The 27,500-nt window shown below is 40.8% G+C and overlaps 1 protein-coding gene across 3 annotated transcripts in view; it reads left to right on the top strand.

Annotated features, from left to right (window-relative positions):
* Positions 1 to 27,500, top strand: part of lekr1 (leucine, glutamate and lysine rich 1) — a 100,446-nt gene that overhangs the window by 59,850 nt on the left and 13,096 nt on the right. For all 3 annotated transcript variants that reach the window (XM_053234981.1, XM_053234980.1, XM_053234979.1), the window contains exons 8-10: positions 11,419 to 11,496; positions 15,806 to 15,967; positions 24,438 to 24,531. In XM_053234981.1, coding sequence (XP_053090956.1) covers positions 11,419 to 11,496; positions 15,806 to 15,967; positions 24,438 to 24,531 — 334 coding nt within the window. The remainder of the gene's footprint in view (positions 1 to 11,418; positions 11,497 to 15,805; positions 15,968 to 24,437; positions 24,532 to 27,500) is intronic.

Genomic DNA, 27,500 nt, shown 5'->3' with positions numbered 1-27,500 from the left:
AGGACACATACATTCTCACTTTCACACACACACACACACCCACACACACACCCTGACATTGTGTAGCTTACACACACATATGGAACAGACAGCTTCTCTGTGGTACGCTTACATGCATCCACTCATTCTTGTATTCATTCTATCTGTCACACATGCTAGGAAACATACATTCTCACTTTCACACACACACACACACACACACACACACACACACACACACACTTAAACATATCATCCCCAAATTTACATGAGAACTTGCAGCATGATGTGTGTCATTTGTCTGTACTCGTAAGCAGGGATTAGAAATGTTACGGGGACGAAAACTAAAAACAAATATTTCATTGAATGTAATTCGAAAACATGAACAAAACATGAAAACGTTATTTTTAAAAAGTGGTTATTACTGTTATTTTTTTGTTCCAGCGTGATTTCAAGAAAGTGTAGCTTAAAAACCTAAATATTTTCCCAGTATTTCCCAATATCCCAATAATTTCCTGCCCAGAATTTGTCACTTCCTGCCTGACTACAGGCCTCTCATACACTACCGTCCTGTTTCACATCCTCTGTCTCACCCCCTCGGTCTCACTCCCTCTGTCTCACTCCCTCTGTTTCACTCCCTCTGTCTCACTCCCTCTGTTTCACTCCCTCTGTCTCACTCCCTTGGTCTCACTCCCTCTGTCTCACTCCCTCTGTTTCACTCCCTCAGTCTCACTCCCTCTGTCTCACTCCCTCTGTTTCACTCCCTCTGTCTCACTCCCTCTGTCTCACTCCCTCAGTCTCACTCCCTCTGTCTCACTCCCTCTGTCTCACTCCCTCAGTCTCACTCCCTCTGTTTCACTCCCTCTGTCTCACTCCCTCTGTTTCACTCCCTCAGTCTCACTCCCTCAGTCTCACTCCCTCTGTCTCACTCCCTCAGTCTCACTCCCTCAGTCTCACTCCCTCTGTTTCACTCCCTCTGTCTCACATCCTCTGTTTCACTCCCTCTGTCTCACATCCTCTGTCTCACCCCCTTGGTCTCACTCCCTCTGTCTCACTCCCTCTGTCTCACTCCCTCTGTTTCACTCCCTCAGTCTCACTCCCTCAGTCTCACATCCTCTGTTTCACTCCCTCAGTCTCACTCCCTCTGTTTCACTCCCTCTGTCTCACTCCCTCTGTCTCACTCCCTCTGTCTCACTCCCTCTCTCTCACTCCCTCTGTCTCACTGTTTACTGTGAGAAAGCCTCCAGCACTCTCCCTAAAGCCCTGACAACTCACAGAACATTACAGCCAATTTGATCTCTCTCCTCCCTGCTGCTTATCTCCTCATCCTGACACTAGTCAGACGTGTGTCCGCACCCGTGTGTGTGTGTGTGTGTGTGTGTGTGTATGTGTGTGTGTCTGCAGTGGGATGATTGCTTAGTTGGGAAACTGTAAAAGGCTATTTCTAAGTTATTTTACGTCTCCATGACAAGGTGCTTCTTCCACACCATGAGGAAATCTTTATCTGAGAAAAGCCATGCTCCCTTATCACTCAGGTGACTGACTGTGCTGTGTGTGTGTGTGTGTGTGTGTGTGTGTGTATGAGGGGGAGAGATCTGTCTCTGTCAGACACACACACACACACACACTCAGACTGTGTGACCTGCCAGGTTGCAGGAGGACAAGCTTTCTGCTGACTATTTCGAGTCGCTTAGCACTTCATCCATCCTCCCTAACTCCGCCTGTCACTCCCTCCTACATCCTCTCTGTCTCACTCACTGCAGGACAAAACCTTTTTTAACGTTTGCAACACTGACTAATACGTCTCTGTGTAGTATTTTGTTGTTGTTGTTGTTGTTCTGTTTGTATAGGCCTTGTAGTCTTTAATAAATAATAAAATATACAACTGAATATTCTGAGGTCTTAAACAATACTATAACTAATATCACTATTACTACTATTACTAATCCTTAATACTATTAATACTATCAGTACTACTATTGCTATTATTACTACCTCTGCTATTACGACCACTACTATTACTATTACTAGTATTACTACTACTATTAGTACTACTATTATTAATATTATTATTATAATACTGCTCCTATCAATACTATCACTACTACTATTAGTACTACTACTATGATTACTATTATTATTACTAATACTATTACTATTATTATTACTACTATCAATACTATCGCTACTGCTATTATTACTATTATAACTACTACTGTCACGACTACTACCAATACTATCACTACTACTAGTATTACTATTATTATTACTATTATTATTAAGCTATGACTCTTACTACTAATACTACAACTACTGCTACTAGCTATTCATTTTTTAAAAAAGCTGATTTCATATATATTGGCCCTAATATTTCTTCATTGTCACACAACACAACCCCCCAGTCTCTCTCTCTCTCTTTCTCTCTCTCTCTCTCCTTCGCTCTCTCACACCATTTCCCCCTGGATAGAATAACAGGATCTTGGAGTCTCCTCCATGCAGAACATTTGAAGCTCCCTTACATCATGAGCATGTGGATGGACATCCTCTTAGCAATCCACAACACAGGTTTTCAGCAGGTTTTAAATCCAGAGGCTGATACGTTCTGGCTGTTGCCGGTGTCTCTCAGCCATTCCTTCTCTGATCTTGAAGTGTGTTTGGAGTCATTTTTTTTTTCCTAGCAGAAGCATCCTGGGTTTCGTGCTAAAATATACTGGTACTTAGCAGAATTCATGCCATCAGTCTTCACAAGAGCCTTCACTGATCCACCTCCATATTTTACAGTGAGGTTTCAGGGGCTCTTCCTTGTTTTCACTCCACTTGTATCGCTCCAGTGTAGCTCCAGTGATGCTTTGTGAAGGTCAGGAGCTGAATTTTGTGGGTTTGCTCTCAGAAAGCCTTTTTTTTCTTGTAATGCTTCGAAACATCTTGTTGTAATGGTTAATGTTAAAAATTGTGTAATTCTGAAACTGTGACCTTTGGGATCGTTTTCCTCCCTCATCCTCACTGTTCTGGGGTCAGTACATTCAGGGGTCCAATTACTGACACACTTTAGACTTTATCAGGCTTGTGAAAGTTTTTTCCCTGATTGTTTTTAATAATATATTTAGCTGCTTGTGTATTTTGACTTACGTAGGTCTTTTTTTTTTTTTTTAGAAGGATCACAAATGTCAGTATCATTCATACTAGTATCATTGCTTTAGATGAAATGTGATGGGATGTTCATTTTATACAGCTACTATTTCACATTCTCTTGAAGGGTGCCAGTACTTATGGAGTTGAGGATATTTATGGTGAGAGCTGTTTTATATGACAGCTAATATGAGTATGTGTGTAACACTGTATATCTCCTCTGACTCCGCCTCCTGACCAATCACAGTACCACACACACACACACACACACACACGCTCAGATGTTTATATCCATTTTCATCTTTCTTTTTTTCAAAATGCAAAGGCGGTGACATTTTGATCCTGAGCTACAGTGTGTAATATAGTGCAAATCCGTGTGTGTGTGTGTGTGTGTGTGTGTGTGTGTGTGTGTGTGTGTGCATGTGTGAGTGAATAAAGCTTTCTCAGGGAATGAAGCAATCATGTTTGTGTGCACCACGCTCCCATAACAACCGCACGACCTCCAACCTCACACACACACACACAGACACACACACACAGACACACACACACACACACAAATCTGACATGTTTGTTGTGTTGCAGATCAGCCTGTTACCGTGGTAACCCTGACATGAGTGGTTAGGGTTAGTTTAAAAACACATGATCCCGAGAGAGAGAAACACAGAGAGAGAGAAAACGAGAGAGAGAGAGAGAGAGAGAGAGAGGAGATAAGAGATACAGATAGACAGTTAGAGTTTCAGACAGTTTTTGTACTGTAACATTTTAGAGATAAGAAGTAAATACACACAACACATTCCTCACTGTCATTCAGTCAGTCATGCATGATCACACTGTCAGAAGCACACACACACACACACATCTCCTCTTTTTTCTTTCATCCAGAAGCCAATTTGCGTCACAGTTTTCAATCTTGTTAGACATGTACTTTTTTCCTTTTATTCCGATTTTAGTGTGAGCTGACGAGTAATGTAAATCTGCATCACAGCAAAAAGATTTTTTGTGAGTGTGAATGAAATAAATGATTGTTTAGAGCTCTGCGTCCTCCATTACCTTCAGTATGAAGATCTTTGAAGGCAGCATACGCTACATGAATCCTTTGTCATTCTGTGTATCCCCTAATCCTCTGCTGCACTGGGAGTCATTCACTATACGGCCTAAAGTATGTGCACCCCTGACCATCACACTCGTATGAGCTTGTTGAGCATCCCATTCCAGATTTATTGCTCCTTTGCTGTTATAATAAGCTCCACTCTTCTGGGAAGCTTTCCACTAGATGTTGGAGCGTGGCTGTGGGGATTTGTGTTCATTCAGCTACAAGAGCATTAGTGAGATCAGACACTGATGTTGGTGAGGAGGTCTGGGGTTCAGTCGGTGTTCCAGTTCATCCCAAAGGTGTTCAGTGGGGTTGAGGTCAGGGCTCTGTGCAGGACACTCGAGTTCTTCCACTCCAACCTTCACACACCATGTCTTCATGGAGCTCGCTTTGTGCACAGGGGCATTGTCATGCTGGAACAGGTTTCAGCCTCTTAGTTCCTGTGAAGGGAAACTGTAATGCTACAGCATACAAAGACTTTTTTTTTTTTTTTTTTTAGTTTAAAACACATCTTGGGCGTGGTAGTTATAAAGATTAATATTAATAATTAATATGTTGTTCAGGGTGGAATTTTCCCTTAAGGTTTTATTTGATACAGGTTAAGATTGACTGCATTCCATCTGTCCTAATGGACGTTTTAGGTACAGCAAACATTAATGTAGGAGTCCTGGCTAAGTCATGACATGTGGTTACCTTCGAAGTGCATCACACACTTTCTGTTCTCTTTTTTTTTCTTTTCTTGGCTGATTGACGGACGTTTGATGTAAGCAAACTACTGTAGGACAGGCAGACAGCTGCCTCAGGCACCCATCACTGAGGGGATTATTTACATCCACAGAAATGTCAAAATGTGGAAATCCTCCAGCGTCCAAAGTGTAGCGACATCTCCGGAAATCCTCTTAAAGGTCCTCGTCTTGTTAGCTCAGCCGCGACTTTGTGTAAATGAACACGCGCCATTAATAAAAAGATGGTTTGACCAGGAAGGATGGTTTGATCAGGAAGTCAAAGGATTACAAAGAGGAAAGAAAGAAATGAGGAAGCAGGACAAGGGGAAGTGGTTAAAATAATCACCAGTGAATTAAGTATAAAGGCTAAAAGTTACGCGGTTTTAGTGCAACTTTATTTTTGGCAAGTCAGCAGCTGTAGAAATTAGCACTCGATTTGAATAGGTGCCTGCATCAGATTTAAAACACTGACGCTTGCCTATAAAGCCAAAAACGGACCAGCGCCCACTTACCTCAAAGCACTTATCATACCTCGCATGGCACCACGCTCCCTCCGATCCTCTAGCACTGCTCGACTGATTAAAACTCTTCTCTGTCCTGGCACCTAGGTGGTGGAACCAACTTCCCCTAGATGTCCGAACAGCTGAGTCACAAACAACGTCTTCAAACGATGTCTAAAGTCTTACCTCTTCCTAAAACTTCATATTGTCTGAGCGCCTCCCCAACAGAGTTTTGGGACTGATGCTATTCTTAGTCTGTGACCTAGTGAAGCAGTATCAGGAAGTATTTATTGCTAGAGACTTCAAAGCACTTCTGGATGAGAGCGTTGGCCAAATGCCATAAATGTAAATGTAAATGAATAATTTGGCTTTGTTGACTAAATTTGGTTCAACTGGTTGTTTTCCCAGCAATAATGATGTTGTGCTTTTACAGTATAAATGATACAGCATGACAAAAGCTAAAGTGTTAGCATTTATTCTGTTTTCGTGCCAGTTTTAACAGACAAGCCTTGGATAGAGATTATTCAGGACTAAAACCCGATCAGGTGCCGAGATTCCCAAAAGCATCTCAGAACAGAGATCGTTAAATGGTAGTGCGAGCATCACATCGAACGCTCTCTCTCCCAGTTAAGATCAGCTTAGCTTTGCAGATTTACCTGAACAGTTTCTTTAAATTAAAATGGTGTAATCTTGCCTAGGGCTGAGTGATTTGACAAAAATATCAACTTGGAAGACGTTCCTATGACACATGATATGTATCACCATCTACAGATCTGTCAGCAGAGCAGTAGTGTTGATTAAAAAAAAAAACGTGAAATTGAATGTTTTTTTAATGTTTACAGAAATGAATTAAGAGTAAAATGGAGGATTTTTTTTCTGTTAAAAAAAACTAACATTTTACAGTTTTAAAGATTAACTTTAAGCTTTAATAATAATTTATCTAATTCCAATCAGAGTTTGTAATTGTCCTTTTAAACCTTATAAAAACATATCACAATATCTTAAAACAAGTGTATCATTTTATCATGATTGCATTGTCATTTTGGCCAAACTTAAACCTTTTTTCCTGACGTCTAAGACTTTTTATTAGTTCTACTGAATCAGAAATGACATTTAAGCATCGTGTGCGTAATTCACACCTTTTCATGTCAGGAAACTTGTTAGGGTTCACATGGCGTTCATCAAAGTCCAGAGGTGTGAATGAGTGTGAAACTGCAGCGGTGAACATGTAAAGAGGAATGTGAAAGATACGTGATACGTGGTGTCACGGACCTGCGCTTTGTTCACATGTGTATACACCCGGCGGCTTATCAGATAGCAGTGTGTCACAGCACTCGGAGGAAAAACATTAGCAATAACAACAACCGAAACACGTCTGTGTCGAGTTACTCATTATGTGTCACGCTATACAACGCACTGTGCACTCTAAATAGAATTCTTTGAATCTACTTAAAACAAATTCGTAGTAACGATTTGCAGCAACCACTGGCTTTCTTCAACATTAACTTAACTAAGTTAACATCACAAGTTAACTAACAACATTAACTAAGTTATATCGACTTAACTTATTCAAGGCTAGCAGAATTATTAGCATGCTAACTGCACCAGTGTGTCAGGCTAATACACTTTAAAGCTAATTGTCTAATTCTCAGTATAAAACATTTTGTTTTTTCGTATCAACAGGTACAATGGAGTAAAATGCTAGTTAAAGTTACTCAATTTATACATTTATCTCCTTGATCAGATATGACAGGAGAGATTTTCTTCTTTTGTTTGGTATTTTTAAATATTTTTGTTGTAGTAGTATTTATGTTTAGGAATATTTTAGTCATATATAGTGATTTTAGTCATATTTTATTTGATTTCTTTCTAGGAATAAATGATTAACATGTATTTCAAGCTTTTTTTCCCTGAAGCTTAAGAGTAAAAGTGTCTAATAATCAGACATTTGGTTTGTTGTAATCTTATAACAGGAAACACTAGACACATTTGACTATATTCATGATATTTTGCCTTGCTAAGATGTCATTCTTTTGCCTTCATCAGGACGTTTACACTGCAACTGCTGATATATCTTGGCAAGTGATGATATCTTGAATAAAGTACAAGGTCTCTAATATTTCTCATTATGAGGTTATTATTTATCCAAGCCTATTGCTACTGATTTCAGTCAATGCTTTCCATCTTCTTGTTGTGTTGGCAATTCTGCTTCTTTCTAGAAATAAATGCTTCAAATGTGCAAAATTATCTGGCAGAGGAACAAGACTATTTAAAGCTTGAAATTACTTAGAGAGAGAGAGAGAGAGAGAGAGAGAGACTAGAAATATGTTTAATAATCTTATATCTAATGAATCTTATACTAGTCTTATATCTAATTAATCTTATAGAAACATTTGACTATATCTTGAGAGGATGTTATTTTTTGCAGTGTGTTAACAGGAATGTGTGTGATGCTTCTTTAAATTTGTCCAGCTCTAATTATGCCTTTTAAATGGGACAGAATTTATCTCGAGGCACAAGCTTTCCCCTTATACACACACACACACACACACACACACACACACTTTACTCCTCTGTTGTACCACTTGTCTTCTCCGTCCAGAATGAGCACAGTGTTGTCCTTGATAGTGTCCGTCGTCTTTTCCATGTTACGCCACTCGAGTCTCGTGTCTTTTCTATTTTTTTTGGAGCGATCGTCTTATTGTCCTTGTACATTTTCTCCATGCAGACTTCAGTCACACTGTTGGGAAACGGTACTATGCAGGATATATTTGTTTTCAGCTAACAAACAGTGTCCCCTCAAAGGTATAGTAGTGGTCCTTGAGGTCCAATTATACATTAAATGAGTGTTTATGCCTTTATACTGGTAACCCATGATACAGATCATTAGTTTAGTACCTTTTTTTTTTCTGAGAGTGTGTAAGAGATCTCTGAATCACCCCTGTGATGAGATGAACGTCATGAACACCAGGGTCAGGTATTTTTCCCTCAGCACTCTCTCCCTCTCTCTGTCTCTGTTTCACGTACACATGCTTTTCTTTCTCCTCAGTGTCCTTGTGGTGTGTGTGGACATTCTGAGAAGATCCACACCTTCTCTCTGTCATTCGCCTCAGAGGCAGCAGTGACCGCTGTTATTCTAGCATAGAGAGCGGGAAAGACGAGGGGCAGCAGATTACGGTGTTAAAGAGACTGCTGATGGTGTAACGTGTGTGTGTGTGTGTGTGTGTGTGTGTGTGATGGCAGTGGGATCAGGTTGAAACCAGGACTTGATCTGAAACTGCCTTCATCTCTTTCTGTCTCTTTCTCTCACTCTGCATGTCTCTCTCTGTCTGTCTCTCTGTCTCTTTCTTTCCATGTCTCTCTCTCTCTGTCTGTCCGTCTCTCTCTTTCTGAATCTCTCTCTCTCTCTCACCCATCTTTAACATTAACTCTCTGTCTCTCTCTCTCTCTGATCTGAAACTGCCTTCATCTCTTTCTGTCTCTTTCTCTCTCTCTGCATGTCTCTTTCTCTCTGTGTCTTTCGCTATGTCTCTCTCTGCTACGCTGAGAAACAAATTAGTTGCTGTTCTGATTTAAGTTATAACAGTGATAAACAGTCATTCACTTACCAGCATCTCTCTCTCTCTCTCTCTCTCTCTCTCTCTCATATCTTTAACCCTAAGTGAATAAAAGGTTATCTTAACCCTCAGTTAGATAACAGTATGTCACAGCACTCGGGAACCTTCAAGAATCTCCTGTAAGCAAAAACAACAATAACACAGATAATAAGCTGTGTGCTGATAATACCGTTTCCTATCACTCTCATTTGTCTATTTTTATTGTCACTGTGTAGATTATTATTACAACATGGAATACAATGTTACATATGTTACATATCACAGAGGTCACAGAGACAAATCAGCAGCTCGGACCCCTGGGACCAACACATTATACAGTATGTCTGGGCTATTAGTATTTAATTCTTTGTTGCTCAGCTGAATAGTAGGGTTGCTAAAGTACAGCCACTCAGCTAAAGATGTGATTCAGCCGTCAGTAGGAACTATTTTTACTAGACAGATTAATTAGCCTTCACGGATGATAGACGGTTTCTCAGAATCAGGAGCAGGCTGAGAGACGTGGAAACTCTGTCGAAACAAAATAACATACAGTCAAATAAATAAAGATGCCAGACAAAACTGATTAATGTCCTTTATATATATATATTAAATTAATTCTGCAATTATACATTATAATTCTACAGAAAGCAGGATAGGCAGCAGTGCGTGGATGTAACCATAGCAACAGTGGGATAAGGCACGTGCGAGAGAGCAGGACTATAAAGTATAAGTGAGTAAATATGCACTAAAGTATCATGATATCAATAAACCTCGCAGACGTGCGTTGCATCTGTCTTGTAAGTTGTTTTTGATATCAGGATGTTATAATGTTTTATGTTACGATGTTATCTCTTTGATTTAAATAACTGATAACAGGTGTGGGGGCGTGGTCCAGGTGAGGCAGTGTTTGTGATGCTTGTGTGTGTGGGTTTTCGTGACAGCACTGCTTGAGAGTTAGAGATAGAACGGTGTGTTCGGCATGATAGCTGGAGGATCGGAAGCATAGCAGGTGGATGAGGGATTGAGAGAAGAAACAGGAGAGAACAGGAAAAGGAGGAGAAGGGTGGGAGGAGTAAAGAGAGGAACCTGTGTAGAAAGAGCTGAGATGTGTAAAGTCCTGGCTTGGATCCTGATCACATCTGGGAGGAAGGTCACACCGTGATTTAGTCTGTCACGAAGAGCAGGAAGTTATGTGCGTGTACGTGTGTGTGTCTGTGTGTGTGTGCATGTATGTGTGTGTGTTTATGTGTGTGTGTTTATGTGCGTGCATGGCCAAAGTTATGATTTGCACGACACAAGTGCTTGTCTGCATTTTGTGGAAAATTAATGAATCAAAGCAAACTTTGGAGTGCAATAAAGAGCAGAGTATACACACGCACACGCACACACACACACACACACTTACTCACCCCCACACTAAATACACATAAATAAATACAGACTGTCACAAATGTAAATACAGACTGGCACGCAAGTGTAGTACTAGGCTCACACACAAAAACAGACACACACACACACACACACGGCTCAGTCCAGCCCTTAGGGTGTCCACCTACCCCACCCCCTCTCCTCCACACGCTGGGGCAGAAATGACAGCGCGCACACACACACACACACACACACACACACACAAACACACAGAGGGCTTCCCTCTGCTCATCTCTCCAGTCTGACTGGTGTTACTTGTAGACATTATTTTAACATCATAGCCTGTTTCACAGTTACACAACCACACTTTCACTAAAATTATTAATAGACACAAAGGCCACGCCTCCTTCACTTAGACTAACAGACACAAAGGCCACGCCTCCTTCACTTAGACTAACAGACACAAAGGCCACGCCTCCTTCACTTAGACTAACAGACACAAAGGCCACGCCTCCTTCACTTAGACTGACAGACACAAAGGCCACACCTCCTTCACTTGGACTGACAGACACAAAGGCCACGCCTCCTTCACTTAGGCTGACAGACACAAAGGCCACGCCTCCTTCACTTGGACTGACAGACACAAAGGCCACGCCTCCTTCACTTAGACTGACAGACACAAAGGCCACGCCTCCTTCACTTAGACTGACAGACACAAAGGCCACGCCTCCTTCACTTGGATTGACAGACACAAAGGCCACGCCTCCTTCACTTGGATTGACAGACACAAAGGCCACGCCTCCTTCACTTAGACTGACAGGCACTGATCTAATTTAGACCAGTGGACAAATGTTGTGGGACAGAACACAGTCTGCTTATAGTCAGATGTAAACACAGGAGTCATGTACACCAGCTTGTGTGTGTGTGTGTGTGTGTGTGTGTGTGTGTTTGTGTGTATGATATAAATGCCTTAAAGGGGACCTCAGTGCCTGGTTTAGATAAAGTGCTGTTCTCTTGTCTTTCAGAAGCAGAAGGAAAGAGGAAGAGGAAAGATGTTCACGGCTGCAGCAGCAGTGTGATGAGCAGAGCGCCACCATACTGAGGTAACATTCAGTACGGTGTGTGTGTGTGTGTGTGTGTGTGTGTCACATGGACATGCCACATCAGGTTACACAAGTGTATAAGAAGCTGAAAAGTGGCAGTGATGCACACAGCATGGAGGAGAGACTGATTAAAGATGCAGGCTGTGATCTTTATACAGAGGCCAAAGAGGTGTCAGACGGTCTCTCACACACACACACACACACACACACACCTGACAGACAGACAGTGCACGGAGAAAAAGCCAGGGTTGACAGAAAAGGACAGATGAAAGGGAATGAGTAAAATAGAAACTGGAGATGAGAGGTTGAGAAACTTAACACTGACAGGGCACCCCACACACACGCACACACACACACACACGCACACACACACACACACACACGCACACACACACAGCAGTTCTCTTGAATTCCTTTACATTTTAAACGTGAGCTGTGTAATTCCACCACCAACTGATCGTAACTAAGACTTAACACCCGTTACACCAACACACACACACACCTCTGGTCTTAGCAGAGTGTGTCGATGTGAAAGCTAATATAAAAGTTACTATAGAAAAAAATGCTAGTAGCTTCAGATGTAGCAATGCTACTACCTACACATAGTAACTCCCTAAATCATGTTACCTACAGTGGATTAAAAAACACACACACCGAAATGCAAAGGTTCACAAGGCTGTGTTTGTTTGTGTGTTGTTTTGTTCTGGTTTCCGTGTGAGAGTTGTGTGAGTACACCAGACAGCACTTTTTCAGTACCGCAACTCTTTATGTGAATGTACTCTTACTTTTCCAGAAGTGAAATTTAAACGGATTGAATTTTCCGTGTGAGCTTTTGTGTGTGAAGCTGACGTGGAAAATAAGAACAGATGCATTAATTGAATGTCTAAGAAAACAGAAAGGAAAAAAAATGGAAAGACTTTCTGTCTTTTTGAACCAGCAGGATTCTCCCTTGTGTCTGTTTTGTAGTAATATCTTCACTGATCATAACTTTCTCTCTCTCTAGTCTAAAACCACACGGAAAATAATCATTGCCATAGTGGTGTGGTGAAGCAGAGTTACTGTTACCACCACAAAGTTGATCCTGAAGTGTTTTATTCCACTTATATCATGGCAATTTGCCAATTACAGTTTGCTATTCATTACAGAACACGATATCATACTTTTTATCCATTTATAGTCATATTTAAAGTTGTGGAACGTCCATGAAACAAGTTAGTTATGTTATAAGAGCTATAAACAGTCGTTCCCTCACCAGCCTCTCAGCAGTCTTCTTCTTCTCCACAATAAAAAAATGCAGAGCCAATCAACATGTGAATCTGGAATGATTGACAGTTGTTTTGAACTCGCTGCTATTAACTGACACTCCTGGAAACCCCGCCCCCTCTCCCTCTCACGTTAGTCTCATCTCCTCTCAGTTTTCTCTCTGCACTGATAACGCGTCCTGTCTTTCTGTCACGATAAACAGAGAATGTTTTGAGTTCATTATCGTGAATTATACCACAGTGGTGCTGAGTTGTGCGCTTTTTTCCTACAGCAGCACGGCTTGGACAGAAGTTCCAACTGTAAAATGAATGATAGGTTTATTAATGCGCTCGTTCTAATGTGTTATTGTGTCTATAATAACAGCTCATTCACAGGGACTTGTAGCAGATGCTCCACATAATCTGAGACTAATAATAAGCGGATTTGTTGTTTAACAAAGTAAAACCTATAATCATTGATGTGGTGACATTTTTAGGAGACATTTATTGAACATTTATGAAAGGAGTCTTGGCTGTAAGTTAAAGTTTCCCAGCTCAGGAAAGTCTTCAGGAAAGCACTAAAGTTTAAAGTTCTGAATATTGCAGTACTGAGTATTGAAGTACTGAGTAGTGAGTATTCTGAGTATTGACTCATAATCACTTGGTTTGGTAGCTGGGAAATGACTAGAGAGTGTGTGTGTGTGTGTTAAGGTGTATGGTGTGGTTGAGATCTCTAGCTGCGTGTGAGCCAAAGCAACGGCAGATGGAAGAGCTTCACAATCACTGAGCTTCGATGCACGCGCACACACACACACACACACACACAAAATGGCCTCCACTTTCAGAAGCTCAAACCCAGAGCACTTTCATTGATCACAAACACAATTGATTTCTTACAAGGACACAAAAGACCGTGTGATGGACTTTAAATCAGATCTTTTAGATCTTCCTCACTCACTCCAATTCACCAAGGTCTTTACCCCAAACTGTGTTACACATATCTGTGTGTGTGTGTGTGTGTGTGTTCGTGTCAGTGAGTTCCACAGCATGTTTTCATTCCAGAGCTTTATATCAAACATGTGTGAAGCTTTACCGTGTGCGTTTTCATGTACGCGAATTCCAGACACTGACTCCGCTGCCTTCGCCAAATTGTTTGTCAGTGACGTTTATACGATCTCATTAGTGCTGCCATGAGCCCGAATGGAACCCAGCAGTGACCCGGAGACACACAACACACCAGCAGTATACATTACTATACTATATACGACTAGCAGGGGTGTCATGGGTAATTTTACTGAGGAGGTACACACGCATGCATACACACACAAATACACACACTGTCAGATAGTGACTGTTATTCTGTATGAAACAGTACAGAACAATGATCAGTTTGTGTCCAGACGCATTTCCATTTCCTCCTGAGGATAAACAGAAGTTTTGGTGTATAGTAACAGGAGCTGTAACGTAACACACAGCTAGACAGTGTTTTAAAATGGAGGCGCCCTAATGACTAACAGCCCTCGCTGCTCTGTGTGATATTTTGGAAAATACTCCGCAATATATTTACCTATACATGCCCATAATACATATACATTTACCTATACATCCCCCCAATCTATTTAAATATAATGTTAAATATATTGTAATATACAGAATGTACTACAGAATGTGTAAAGATTACTTAGAGAAAGAAGTCTCATGGTCTCACAGTGTTTTTTCAGTAAGGAATAACACTTTAACACAACTCCGTGTCATGCTGTTATAGGAAAATAATCAACGACAGTTACAGTTACCACACTGAAGTTGATTATTTTCCTATAACATCACATCTCAAAGTCTTTTCCTTTTTTCCTTTTATACCATAGCAATTTGTCAAAGCTTACATATTTTATTAATTAAAGAACAACATATATATTTTTATCCATTTATAGTTGCATTTAATGTGATGGAACGTCCCTAAAACAAGTCACTTCCTGTTATCACTTATGTTATAGCAGCTATAAACAGTCGTTCCCTCACCACGCAGCTTGTCAGGTTACCGAAAGTCCTCTGTCTTAAAGTTACAGCTTTACCTCTGACACTGGAGACTCCTTCCGTAAACGTTAAACACCTACTTACACTAACTTCACCACATCAGCATTAACGATTACACACGTTTATTTTAATCTGTTTATATGGGATAAAAGGTGCTAAGGATTTCTGAGAGTGTGTCACTTTGTGTCACATTTCCTCTATACTCAACTCTTTGATGTTTTTCCAAAAAAATATTGGCACCCTTGGTATACAGGATGAGGTACAGCACTTTAGTACTTCTGTATGCAAATGCTGAGACCTTTTAAAGCTGCAGTGTGATTTTATTTTTTTTCTGTTGGAGTGATAATTTATTTGTAATATAATATTGTTAATATATTTATCCATATAAAACATAATAAATGTGAAATATATGAAAAGAAAATTGCCACTAAAATTAACTTATATTTATCCATATAAAACATAATAAATGTGAAATATATGAAAAGAAATTTTTTTTTTTAAAAAAAGGGGTTAATAAGGGGTTGTTGTGTGTGTGTGTGTGTGTGTGTGAGTGAGCATGTGGGTGTATGTAATGTGTGAATAGGTGGATGAGTGTATGGGGGCATTTATCGTGATGCGTGGGCGGTGTGTGTGTTTGTTTGTGTGTGTGTGTGTGTGTGAGCATGTCAGTGTATATAATGTGTGAGTAGGTGGATGAGTGTATGGGGGTGTTTCCCGTGATGCGTGGGCAGTGTGTGTGTGTGTGTGTGTGTGAGTGTGTGTGTATGTGTGTGTGTGTGTGTGAGTGTGTGTGTGTGTGAGTGAGCATGTGGGTGTATGTAATGTGTGAATAGGTGGATGAGTGTATGGGGGCATTTATCGTGATGCGTGGGCAGCGTGTATGTGTGTGTGTGTGTGTGTGAGCGAGCATGTCAGTGTATATAATGTGTGAGTAGGTGGATGAGTGTATGGGGGTGTTTCCCGTGATGCATGGGCAGTGTGTGTGTGTGTGTGTGTTGTTGTTGAGTCAGTGTGTTCCTGCTTCCACCACACAGTCTGTCCCAAGACCTGAGGGAAAAGGAGGCGAGCTGGTTGTCATGCCAACACCGATGCGAGTCCCTGCAGCAGCAGCTGTTGACGTGGAAACGGAAGGAGGCGGAGACGAAGCAGGAACTGGAAGGAGCTCTGAGGGAGGGTCAGAAGATAAGAGACGAGAGGTGCGCACACACACACACACACACACACACACACAGACAAGTGTTACACATGTCAACACACATCAGTGCATCAGAGGAAACTTTTACACTTTCTCACCCCCTCTCTCTTACTCCCTGTGTGTGTGTGTGTGTGTGTTTTGGGGGCTTGTCCATACCTGTCGGCTGTGTCTCTGTACTGACACACCCGTTCCCGTGGCCCATAAAGTGAGTGCCAGAGCAGCACAGCCACTGAAGCGAGACAGCATTCAGATTCATAAAAACTTTTCTTTGTTAAAGTCACGTAACTCTTCACACAGCAGGAGTTTCTCAACACTGATCTGTAACTGGGCAGTCAGACGTGTATGATGATGATATGGACAGTGTGTGTGTGTGTGTGTGTGTAACACAGTCATGACCTGCTCACCTGAGTGAAGTCTTTGTCAGATTAGTTTTATTTCCTGCTCACAGAATCTCATCACATCACTCATCACACAGTTGTGATTTTGTAAGCTCCTTGCGTTTAGTTGCACCACTAAAGATAGCCAGTTAGCTCTTCTGACTTATTTTTCCCTCTTCCTTTACTGTTTAATATACTTATCACCACCCGGTTCTCCAAATCTAATCAATGTTACTCTAATAAAGGCTCTCTGTTTCTCTCTTTCTCTCACTTTAGCTCTACTTGAACAGGATTAGTTTTCTGTAATAACGTTTTTAAAGCTCTGGCATCCAGACAGTGATTAAATTAACACGGGAGGAGAGGGTTTCTGTCTGATGTTTTACCTACCAACCCGGGATTGCATCACGCATATTAATATGATGAATATTTATTTGGCAGCATGATCATGAATGATTAATGAATTTAACTGCTGATTCATTTATTTCTAGAAAGCTAAATGTTACCTGACACAGTGAGGTGTGAATATAAAGTGGCCTTGTACCTGTAGCTTTTGCTGCCTCCTTGGATGTTTGTGAGTATGGATGAAATGGAGAGAAACGGATGGTGTCGGAAACATTTATGTGTTAAAATGATGTTTGTATAAAAAAAAGAGGAAATATATAATGTTTCGTTTGACTTTGCTATAATGATTTGCTAATATAAATGCACTCATTTCTAAATTATTATCTACATTATTCTTTACTAATTTGCTATATTATATAGAGGAGGTGGAGAGAGGAAGTGATGGAGTCAGGCAGGGTCAGCTAGAACAGTTGGTAGGGAAGGTGAAGTAGGAAGGAAAACAATTTTTAGACCTTGGAAATGTGGAAATAAACACGGAAGCTGGAAGTGGAAGAATTCATACTGTCACATTTATATTATATAGCAGCCGCCATTCTGTTTTTTTTTTTTACTGACACGCCGCCAACTCATAAAGTCACGGCTCGTAGAAAAATATTTCTAATTATAACAGCTCCTTTAATCAGCCTGCAAGATCACTCTTTTCTGATTGAGTTTATTCTCTTTCTCCTGCTGCTGTTGTGCTCCCAGTACAGAGACAACTGTACGTATTATGTAAACGTATATAATATTCATATGCATGAATGACACCTGTAAGTGAATCGTAGTTTGGAGAAACTGTCAAATGTTAAATCCATGCCAACCTCAATTGTTTCGAATGGAAGAAAGTGCTAGAAGGCTTAAGGTTTCCAGCTTCTGTCACTCTTCTTTCTTGTTGCCTAATTTCTTTTTAACTATTTTACCATTTCTTTGTGTGTGTGGAAACTATTTTTCATATTCACTTTGCTTTATTTCTGTAATCAATCATCAAAAGATTCACTACAAAAGAATTCACTAGAAGGTACATTGTTGAGATTCTTCCAAAGCCTTTATCATTCATTTAGCGATTTCGATCTGCACGCTAGGAGACTAACGATCCAGATGAGATTAAAATGATCAGCCCGCTGCAGCGCTGGTCAGTAGATGGTTTGTTCCATTAAAACAGAGACATGGATGGAAATAAATCACACAGGAGCACCTGGAAATGATGGAATAACTCCAGGTCCTGATCTAATCCCATCCAAACAAGCCTTTTGTATGTATTCCCATTTTCCTGAGCTGGTCAGGTCAGTGCTTGTTCTCTGTGTGTGTGTGTGTGTGTGTGTGTGTGTGTGTTGTTCCAATCCTGCTTTCAGTTTCTTCTTCTGTTCTCCTACTCCACCTGTTTTCCTGGTTAGCAGCACCACAATTCCTGTCTGCCCTGTCTTTTATTACTCTTTAATTGCCACAATACCCACCTGTGTGTGTGTGTGTGTGTGTGTGTTTGTGTGTGTGTTTGTGTGTTTCGATTGTTTCCCAGCTGTTGTTTGTTGTTGGTCTGGTCTCTCTTGTACCGTCGCCCTCACAGCCATTTTGCCTCTTTACGCATCATTGAATAGACTGTAGGGATGGAGTGATCTTATTAGACACATCTCAGGATAGAAGCATTCAGTTCTCATCGTTCTGTCTCGATTTTGTGTGTGTGTGTGTGTGTGTGTGCGCATATGCGTGTTTTTGTTGTGTCCCAATTGATTTCCTTTAGCAGTCTCTGGAGTCACCTATTTATCATCACCTCTCTCTCTCTCTCTCTCTCTCTCTCTCTCTCTCTCTCTCACTCTATCTATCTATCTATCTATCTATCTATCTGTGTCTTTGTTTCTATTCCCTGATGTAAGCCCATTTTCTCGGCCTTCTTTATTCCTTTAATCACCTGCTCTCCATTTTTTTTCCGTCTCTGGCGTAAACCACTTGAACACACTCTTTCTCCATCTATCATCCCTTCAGCACACACCCATACAGTGTATATGTTATATAAGGTTAAATAATAAATAATGAACACTGTTTCTTCTATCACGTGGCTCTGTGCCTGTAATCTGCTCTAATTGACTGTATCTTGTGCTTCACTGGGGTTAAAAAAAAAGGTGGCAAATGCAACGTATGTGGGCGAGCTCACAAAAAATAGTATTAAAAGCTTCAGTGGTGTATAATTTCTCAGTATTTAGCGCTACGCTACTAACACTTCACACTCATCTTATTTCTTCAGGCCGGCGCGATTTCTTTGTGAAGAAGCTATTACATCAGAAATCACTCGCCTTCGTATTTTTTTTTTTTTTTTTTTACTGCTGTAGAAACAGGATTTAAAAAACCCTACTGGTTTTTCACTTATAGCCTAGCGGTAAACCACACACCACTACCTGACCTCTAAAACTATACATTTACAGTCTGTGTCACTGGTGTGTCAGGTGGATGGCTGTGTTTGTGCACAAAGCACAAAGATCTTTTGTGACAGCATCTGAATGGATAAGCTCCGCCCCCCTGGATGAGCTAGCATCAGGCTCCTTGACTCACGTCTGAGGTAAAACCCTCCCTTTTTTTTTTTTTTTTTTGGAAAATACACAAATAACACAGCATTACTTTGGTTTAAAGAGAGAATGGTGAAAATTAGAGAGACAATGCAGCACAAGAGGTTGATTTTTCTTACATTTTTAGATAAAAACCACTGAAGTTAAAGAAAAAAATTTTTAAATTAACCTCATAGTTTGTGGCATTTTGAGGACAATGGTTTTGGACGATGGTTTTGGACAGAAGTTGACTTTGTGATACTCCTGGTGTAAATGATTAATTACAGTGGATATAAAAAGTCTACACACCATTACACACCAAGCCAGAAATAAAGATATATTATCAGACATTTTTAATGTGATCAACATAATTCAAGAGAATTATTACAATTACAGTTTCCCTTCACTGGAAGTAAGAGGCCCAAACCTGATCCAGCGTGACAATGCCCCTGTGCACAAAGCGAGCTCCATGAAGACATGGTGTTAGCAAACACATATAGGTGTGTTGATCAGGTGTTTACAAACATTTGGCTATATAATGTAATAGATATTTAAAAAAACGAATAAGTATCAGGAAAAATAATGGAAATAAAAACCCCTACAACATCCTGCCTGCACACTTTTATAACGGGGGCTGTAGATGTAAATGATCATGGTGATGGTGATGTAGAAATGAGGTTAATCCAAATAACTGAGCTTCGTTTCCTCAGCAGGTCAGTAGTGTATTGTGTATCTTTCTGGAGCGGCTGATTTGGGGACCTCGCCAAAACACACACACACACACACACATGCACACCTGCAGAATTATAAAAGCACTCATTTGTCGATTGTTTGAAATTTTTATTTGATCTCACTACATGGACTCGGAGCAGCGAGTAATTAGCGTCACGCTGGGCGTAACACCGTGTACACCGTGTTCCTCACTGAGAGAACACAGAACTGCGAGAAACAGTAAAGCACACAGCGAGGACACAGCAAGGAACGAACACCTACAGTGTTAAATTGCTTTGTGTTGTACACACACTGCCCCTGTTTATGGGAATTTAATGGAAAACACTTTAACTTAATTTGGTTTAATCAACTTAAGTTTGAACCACATCTGTACCACATTTTGGCCTGATATGAAACAAAACAGTTTAGTGGACAAAACGTTCATCCTATTGCCAAGAGATTGTGAGCTCGTATCCTGACGCTGACACAGTCAACCATGTGTCAGTCAGAGCGACACGAGCTAATCGTGAGGTTATGAATGGGTGGTTAGCATTTTTTTCTGCTGTGATGCAGCATGAGAAACATCTCTAAAAGATGCAGTGGCTGGCTTCTTGAAGTCTTAAAGTGGCCATGAAATAGCGTCTCAGCTTGACGCGTTTCCGTTTGAAACAGGAAGCTAGACTGATGATGTGTTAGTGTGAGATGCACCACACCTCTGCCAAATCCAAACAAACCTGACTGTAGCTTAGCAAGCTAGCGACATATGGAGAATGGCAGTGAAGAGATTAGTCGATGGAGACGGTGTTTAAATATGGAATCGTGCAAATCATGTTCTCGCTCTGTCTGAGGAAGCGACATTCCACCATTGAAGAGCCCCAAGTTAGTAAAACACGCTGTCACATAACCGCTACCGTGTGCAAGTTCCTCCTTTTTCCAAATGCAAAAATGCCAACCATTTTTCTTCACCAAACTATAATTATAAAATTAAATAGTGTTCAGGAAGTAACAGCCCAAAAAGATGAACCATGTTAACTGCTAACGAGCTGCAACTGTTGAGAAAGACACGTCCCAATCATGAAGTTGTGCCAGATGTGAATCATCAATAAAATTCATAATTTTTCATAGAAGTGATGAAATAAAAGTAAGAAAATTGAAATGAGAGTATCTCCAAAATTATTATTTTTCTTTCTTATTGGTGTCATCATCAAATTTGAATACCGGTTTTGATTAAAAGGCACTTTAAAGGAAGCGTGTGCTAGCCTTCACCCTCACTGCTTGCTGAGAACTAAGCTAGTGGATGAGACTTGACTAAATAAAAATGAGAGGATTTGAAAGAAAAATGGGGTAAAATCTAAAGAAAAAGAGATGAGGGTGCATTTATTTTAACACCAAAAGCCCAGCCCCCAGGCCACACTCCTCCTAATTACCCCGGCATGGTGTGAGCTCTGGTGTGTATCCTCTCGCTGGATCATGACCTGGTGTCATTCGACTCCATGTGACCTTGCGGTGGAAGCTTTGTGGCTTTGCTGACACGCAGGCATGATCCCTCCACTCCACGGCTGTTATCGCCCGCGTGCGACTGGAGGATGCCGAGAACAAACCCTGTCTTTCATGCACTCGAGCGCTTCACAATGGGGCTGTTGATGCTCCTGAGAGAGAGAGAGAGAGAGAGAGAGAGAGAGAGATGCTCCGAAACAGGAAAAGCACTTACTAAAGGGTGATTCCTTGTTTTTCAGAACTGAGAGGAGAACTTAGTGTTCTTAATTGAGAAGTTATAAATAGAATGAAGCGTGTTGCTGTCGGATTAATGGTTATGTAAATTATGGACTGGGTTAGAAGAACCTCTGGGATTACGGGAAGTCGGATTAGTTCTGTCATTCATGTGTGTGTGTGTGTGTGTGTGTGTGAAATTAAACCTGACACTCGGACAGATCAAGATTACAAAGTGAGTCTGGCATTTGGAAAAACGAAAGCACACATGCAAACAACCACACTGGTGTAACGAACATAACGAAAACCTCACGCCGTTCTGTAAAGCAAGCTGAGCTGAAAAGAAGTTCCCAATACGGCCTTCAATAAAGCCTTGTTAAACAGGAATGTTCTCCGTGCCTCAGGCTTCTGCTGTGACTAATTAGCAACGAGCCACAGATTAACGTCATTACGGAGAGACTGGCAGGATGATTTAACTGACAGAAATATCATTAGGCATGTTGTCACGCAGAGAGAAAGAGAAAGAGAGAGAGAGAGAGAAACAGGGAGGAGGGTGAAGCAGTGGTGTGTGCAGAGTGAGAGATATAGAGAGTGATAAAGGGAAAAGAGAGAGAGAGAGAGAGTGGTAAATATAGGGGCGAGTAAATAAGAATTTGGTATGTGCACGTCATGTACAAGAGCTAGAGCTGGATAAGCATACGTGCGCACACACACACGTACACACACACACACACACACACATACATCATTCCAGGAATAACAGTGAGCTGAGATATTTTTACATGACACACATAAATAACAAAATGAACAAGATAAGTCGGTAAAAAAAGACAAGCTATTCAATGCACATCACCGTTCACATGTTAACAAAGAAAAAAAAAAAGAAAAAAGATCAGGGTTGTGTTTACCTTGAGTTAATTCCAGGATCTCTTAACAATAAAGACACACACACACACACACATACACATCTAGCCAACATCATTGTTCACAAATTGTAACAATCAGAGGTAGAAAACTGTAAAACTGTAACTGACTGAGGACTTTGTGGATTCTCCGTAACAGGACTAGCTGCGTTTTCTTTTCTTTTTGTCTTATCAGCTACAGGAGAGAGCAAAAAGAGAGGCTGGTGAAGGAACGAGTGTTTATAGCTGCCGTAACGTAGGTGACAACAGGAGATAAAATGTACCACATTAAATGTAGCTATAACCGGATAAAAAGAATGATGTGTTATTCTTTAATAAATAAAACCACAAATTGCTGTGGTGTACGAGGAGAAGGACATGGTGTTATAAGAAAAGAAGTAACTTCAGGCTGGTAACCTGTAACTCTGCTGCATCACTCCACCCTGTCGTTGATTATTTTCCTATAACAGCACAACACTGAGTGTTTTATTCCTTACAGATTTCAGTCTAATCGATATCTCCGTCATTGTAGTGGTGATACGTTGATTCTGTTTTGCTCTGAGGAATTGAGACTACTCACTTTGATTCAGAGCTCACAAGCAACATTCGGTGCGTGAATATTACGAACGTTGATTAATTAACGTAAGATGAGGCGAGGTGACTGAGCAGAGCGTTGGTATTGCAGGTATGCAGACCCGACTGAGAGCGAGGCTGTTTTAACAGATATTTATGTTTCGTCTCAATTGCGTGAAGGAATCTTTACCACGCAAGGCAACTTGGCTGCAGTGTATTTCTCACTGTGTGTGTGTGTGTGTGTGTGTGTGTGTGTGTGTGTGTGTGTGGGCGTGTGTGTGTATCTGGAGGGTGGAATGTTAAAGCCAAAAAGGAATGTGCTATAAAACTGTCATTTCATCCGAGCTGACGGTGTCACAGGCCGCCGCTGGATGATTTCAGAGCGAGCATGTGAAGTCAGCAGCTGCCTTCTCTAAAGAACAGAGTGAGGACAAGAGAAAGAAACATCTGGAAGCACTGTTTGTTTGCAACTGCCACGCCCGTCCTGTGTGAGTGATTCCTAAGCCGAGAGATGACAGGCGGAAACAAAAGCGCACGGGATTGTGGGTAGGGGGGAAACCCCGAGGAATGGAGCGGATTAGAGCAGGAGGAGCATGACTTATATGCATGCCATGTGCTTTAACATGGCCATTTTTCTACAAACATACACACACACACACACACATACACACACACGACAGGCCATTCTCTACATCAAACACTACAAACACTACAAGGCTTTATTGTGTGGTTTTTTGATTAATACTGAATGCATGTCACGTAGCTCGAAGTTTTTCACTCGCTCACACACGTGCGCTTGTCGAACATGTTTAAGGGATTAGCTCGTGTATTCAAGCCAGCGCTAACATTAGCTTTGGATATGAAAACAAATAATGGCACCTCTTTTTATGGTCCGTAACATCAAAGTGCTCACGTATGCAAATGCTTCGTATCTGTGCAGCTCTTCAGAGCAGTCTTTGAAGTCTTTGTACTTCTGTGTGTGTGTGTGTGTGTGTGTGTGTGTCTGTCTTTTTTTGGGTCCAGTGATATTAATACTCTCACTTAGCTCTCTGGCCTGCAGTATTAACCAGGAGACTGATGCCGCGACTTTGAAACGGCCCGTGTCGTAGCATGCTAGCGCCATTGAAAGCACCAAATCAAACCCACATTTGAGACTTTTCATCCATTTTTAAAGACATTCCTGTATGATAATTGTTATGGATTGAAATCAATACCACACAGATGTAAAAGTACTCTGAGTGCTTGCTGTTCGTGTGCTATGATACCGTCTGTGTCCTCAGGGAGGCGCTGAAATGCGCTCAGAAAGAAGAGATGCAGAAGATGGAGGACACGTTCAGGAAAAGACTGGAGCTCTTTGAGGAACAGAGGTCAAAGGTGAGGCCATAATGTTCACTTTCAACATGCCTCTTTATTAGGAAGGTAAATGACCAAGCTCTATCCACCCTCTTCCACATACATGAGCTCGCAGCCGTGATTGGCTAGTGTCTCTGTGATTGACAGGGGAGAGAAAGTATGCCCCTCCCACTCACAAAGCAGTGACAGTTTTGCTCTTTTGACTCGCGGCCTTGGCTGGCTGTAGCATCGTCAGGTTCGAACTTGTGATCTCCTGATGAATGGGCCAGCACTTTCCCGTTAGGCCAATGAGAAGCCATATAACCACAATTCTACCATATTTTTATACAAACTGGCCTGAGATTCACATAAGAAATAGTTTTTATTTATAGAGCCATCGCTCCATATAGCCAACACAGCCCACTCGCTCCAGCTCTTCTGACGTATCCAAAAATATGCATTTAGCCTAATTAATTAAAAAAGTATTAACTTGCACATTGCTTATTTTTTAATCATTGTTTGTCACTATTAAATGAAAAAAATTAAATGAAATTAAATGAAAATCACAAGGTTGTTCTAAAAGAACCACAGGAACACAATGAGGATCTACATGCGAGGTTTAAATTATTACAGCAGCGTGAAAACGTGATCCAAAACCTATATTATTCAGATTTATTGAAAAGGTTTAAAAAAAGTTAAAAAAAAAACTGTTGAATTTAAACAATAAGGCCAAGCTGTTATCCAGAAAGTCATCCAGTAAACAAGGGATGGGTCTGAGAAACAATAACAGCACATATTAAAGAACTTCTTCACACACAGGGAATGGCAAGACTTCGCAAACAGCTCAGAGGTGAGGGGGGAGTGGCCTGGATCCGTGTTACAACCTCATCTGTCTGAGCTTCGTTTTAGATTCTGATATTGTATCCAGCTAACTTTTCTAATCATTCTGGAATGTAGCAAAGGCAAAGACTAAAATAATTTGACACACAAGATGGCGATATGATTGTGGTATTTACTGTAGAAAATTTTCTCTGCAAATCACTTTGTTGTTATGATTTGAAGATGAAGGGAAATTACTTCTTTTTGTGAAACTCCTGTTTGTTGGAGGGACTTTGGGGTTGGGCTTTTAGTTCGTTAAAATAAATAAATAAATAAATAAATAAAAACCCTAACTCACACAGGATCTGAATGCATTTGAGTAATGTTGCCTGCCCTTTGAGCAAAATATTTCCTCATTGCAGTATTGTGTCAGGTCACGATAACTCACAGAGCTCAACCACTGTGAGCTGTTTTCACATTTACGCTACAATCAGGCTGGCCGTGAAAAGGACACACGTAGTCAGAGCTCCGTATTTCTGTGTGACAGAAATTCAAGTTCTGCAAGAACCATTTTCCACCTCACTGACCAAAAACAAAGCAACTGTCAGAGATTATCTACATATTTACTCCATGTTTACCTCTAACTGACTTACAGAGATCTGACACTGGAGACTCCTTCCATAAATGATAAATCTCCTTTCAGATAATGTCACCAGATCAACGATAACACACATTTGTTTAATTTAATCTGTTTATATGGAGCGTTCTGTTAGACACACACGCACACACGCACACACACACACAGCCACACACACACACACACACGCACCACCATTTCGACCTTCATTTTATAGCTTTTATTTTTATCATTTATATTTTTGCTTTAAGAGGAATGTGTTCTGACTTTCAGCCCAACATCCAGCTCGGGTTTCCTCATAACATACACTCCCTGTTACACACGCAGTCCCAAACACACACACACGCACACACACACACACACGCACACACACATACACACATACACACAAATAGTTCCTCACCATCACACTAGCAAAAGAATGAATTTCCTTTCACACACACACACACACACACACACACACATGAATATTCACAATCTGTCGTTTTCTAACACACACACACGCAGTTCCCGTCTGTCACACCCACATCAATGCAGTTATTTTCACACTCTTTCCATTTATTACACAAATCAACTATAATTCTCACTCTCACGCACACACACACTCTCACGAACACACACACACACACACACTCTCATGAACACACACACAGACACACACAGAATCGCACTCTGTGAAAACACGGTGGCCTTGGCTGAGGCTGAAACGCAGTACATGGCGTGCCACCGTCCCGGCTCTGTGCTTTTAAATAATTTTAGCTCCAGAGGAGAGCTATAATAAAAGTGCACATGTGTTTGAAGTAGTAAACAATTCTCTTACAATAATCAGATAAATCAAATATTTCTGTAATACTTTTTCTCTAAAAACAATAAAAACGTTCATTGCTCATGATCTGCTGAGTGTCCTGAACACTCCTAGAGAGAGAGAGAGAGAGAGAGAGAGAGAGAGAAAGACAGAGGGGACAGAGAGACAGATAAGAGAGAGACAGAGAGAGAGAGGCAGAGAAGGAGAAAGAGAAAGATAGATAGATAGAGAGAGAGAGAGAGAGAGAGAGAGAGATAGTGAGACAGGTCTGTTCCTAACTCTTCATATGTGGTCATAGTGGAATGTGCATATAATAATACTGTCATTATCATTCACTTACACACTCACACACTCTTTCCACCCATTACACATACGCACAATAATTCTCTCACACTGTGTCACACACGCGCGCACACACACACACACACACGCGCACACACACACAGAATCACAGTCTGGTGATAAAAAACACGGTGGCCTTGGTTCTAGGCAACAAAGAATACATTGCGTGCCATCCCAGCTGTGTGTGTGTGTGTGTGTGTGTGTATGTGTGTGTGTGTGTGTGGTTGTGTGTGTGGTTGTGTGTGTGTTATTTTGATATGCTTCATCCAAGAGCTCGCAGTTAGTTAGAAAAAATATTAAAATACAACATCATAAAATAGTAAACAATAAATAAATTATAAATACACAGGCAAACACAAATGCACCAAATATCAGTGGGTATTTTAAAATATAAAAAACAATATAAAA

Source organism: Pangasianodon hypophthalmus, chromosome 6 (genome assembly GCF_027358585.1).
Source record: "Pangasianodon hypophthalmus isolate fPanHyp1 chromosome 6, fPanHyp1.pri, whole genome shotgun sequence".
Lineage (NCBI taxonomy): Eukaryota > Metazoa > Chordata > Actinopteri > Siluriformes > Pangasiidae > Pangasianodon > Pangasianodon hypophthalmus.
Note: the sequence above shows the minus strand (reverse complement) of the source record. Positions and strands in the feature narration are given on the sequence as shown.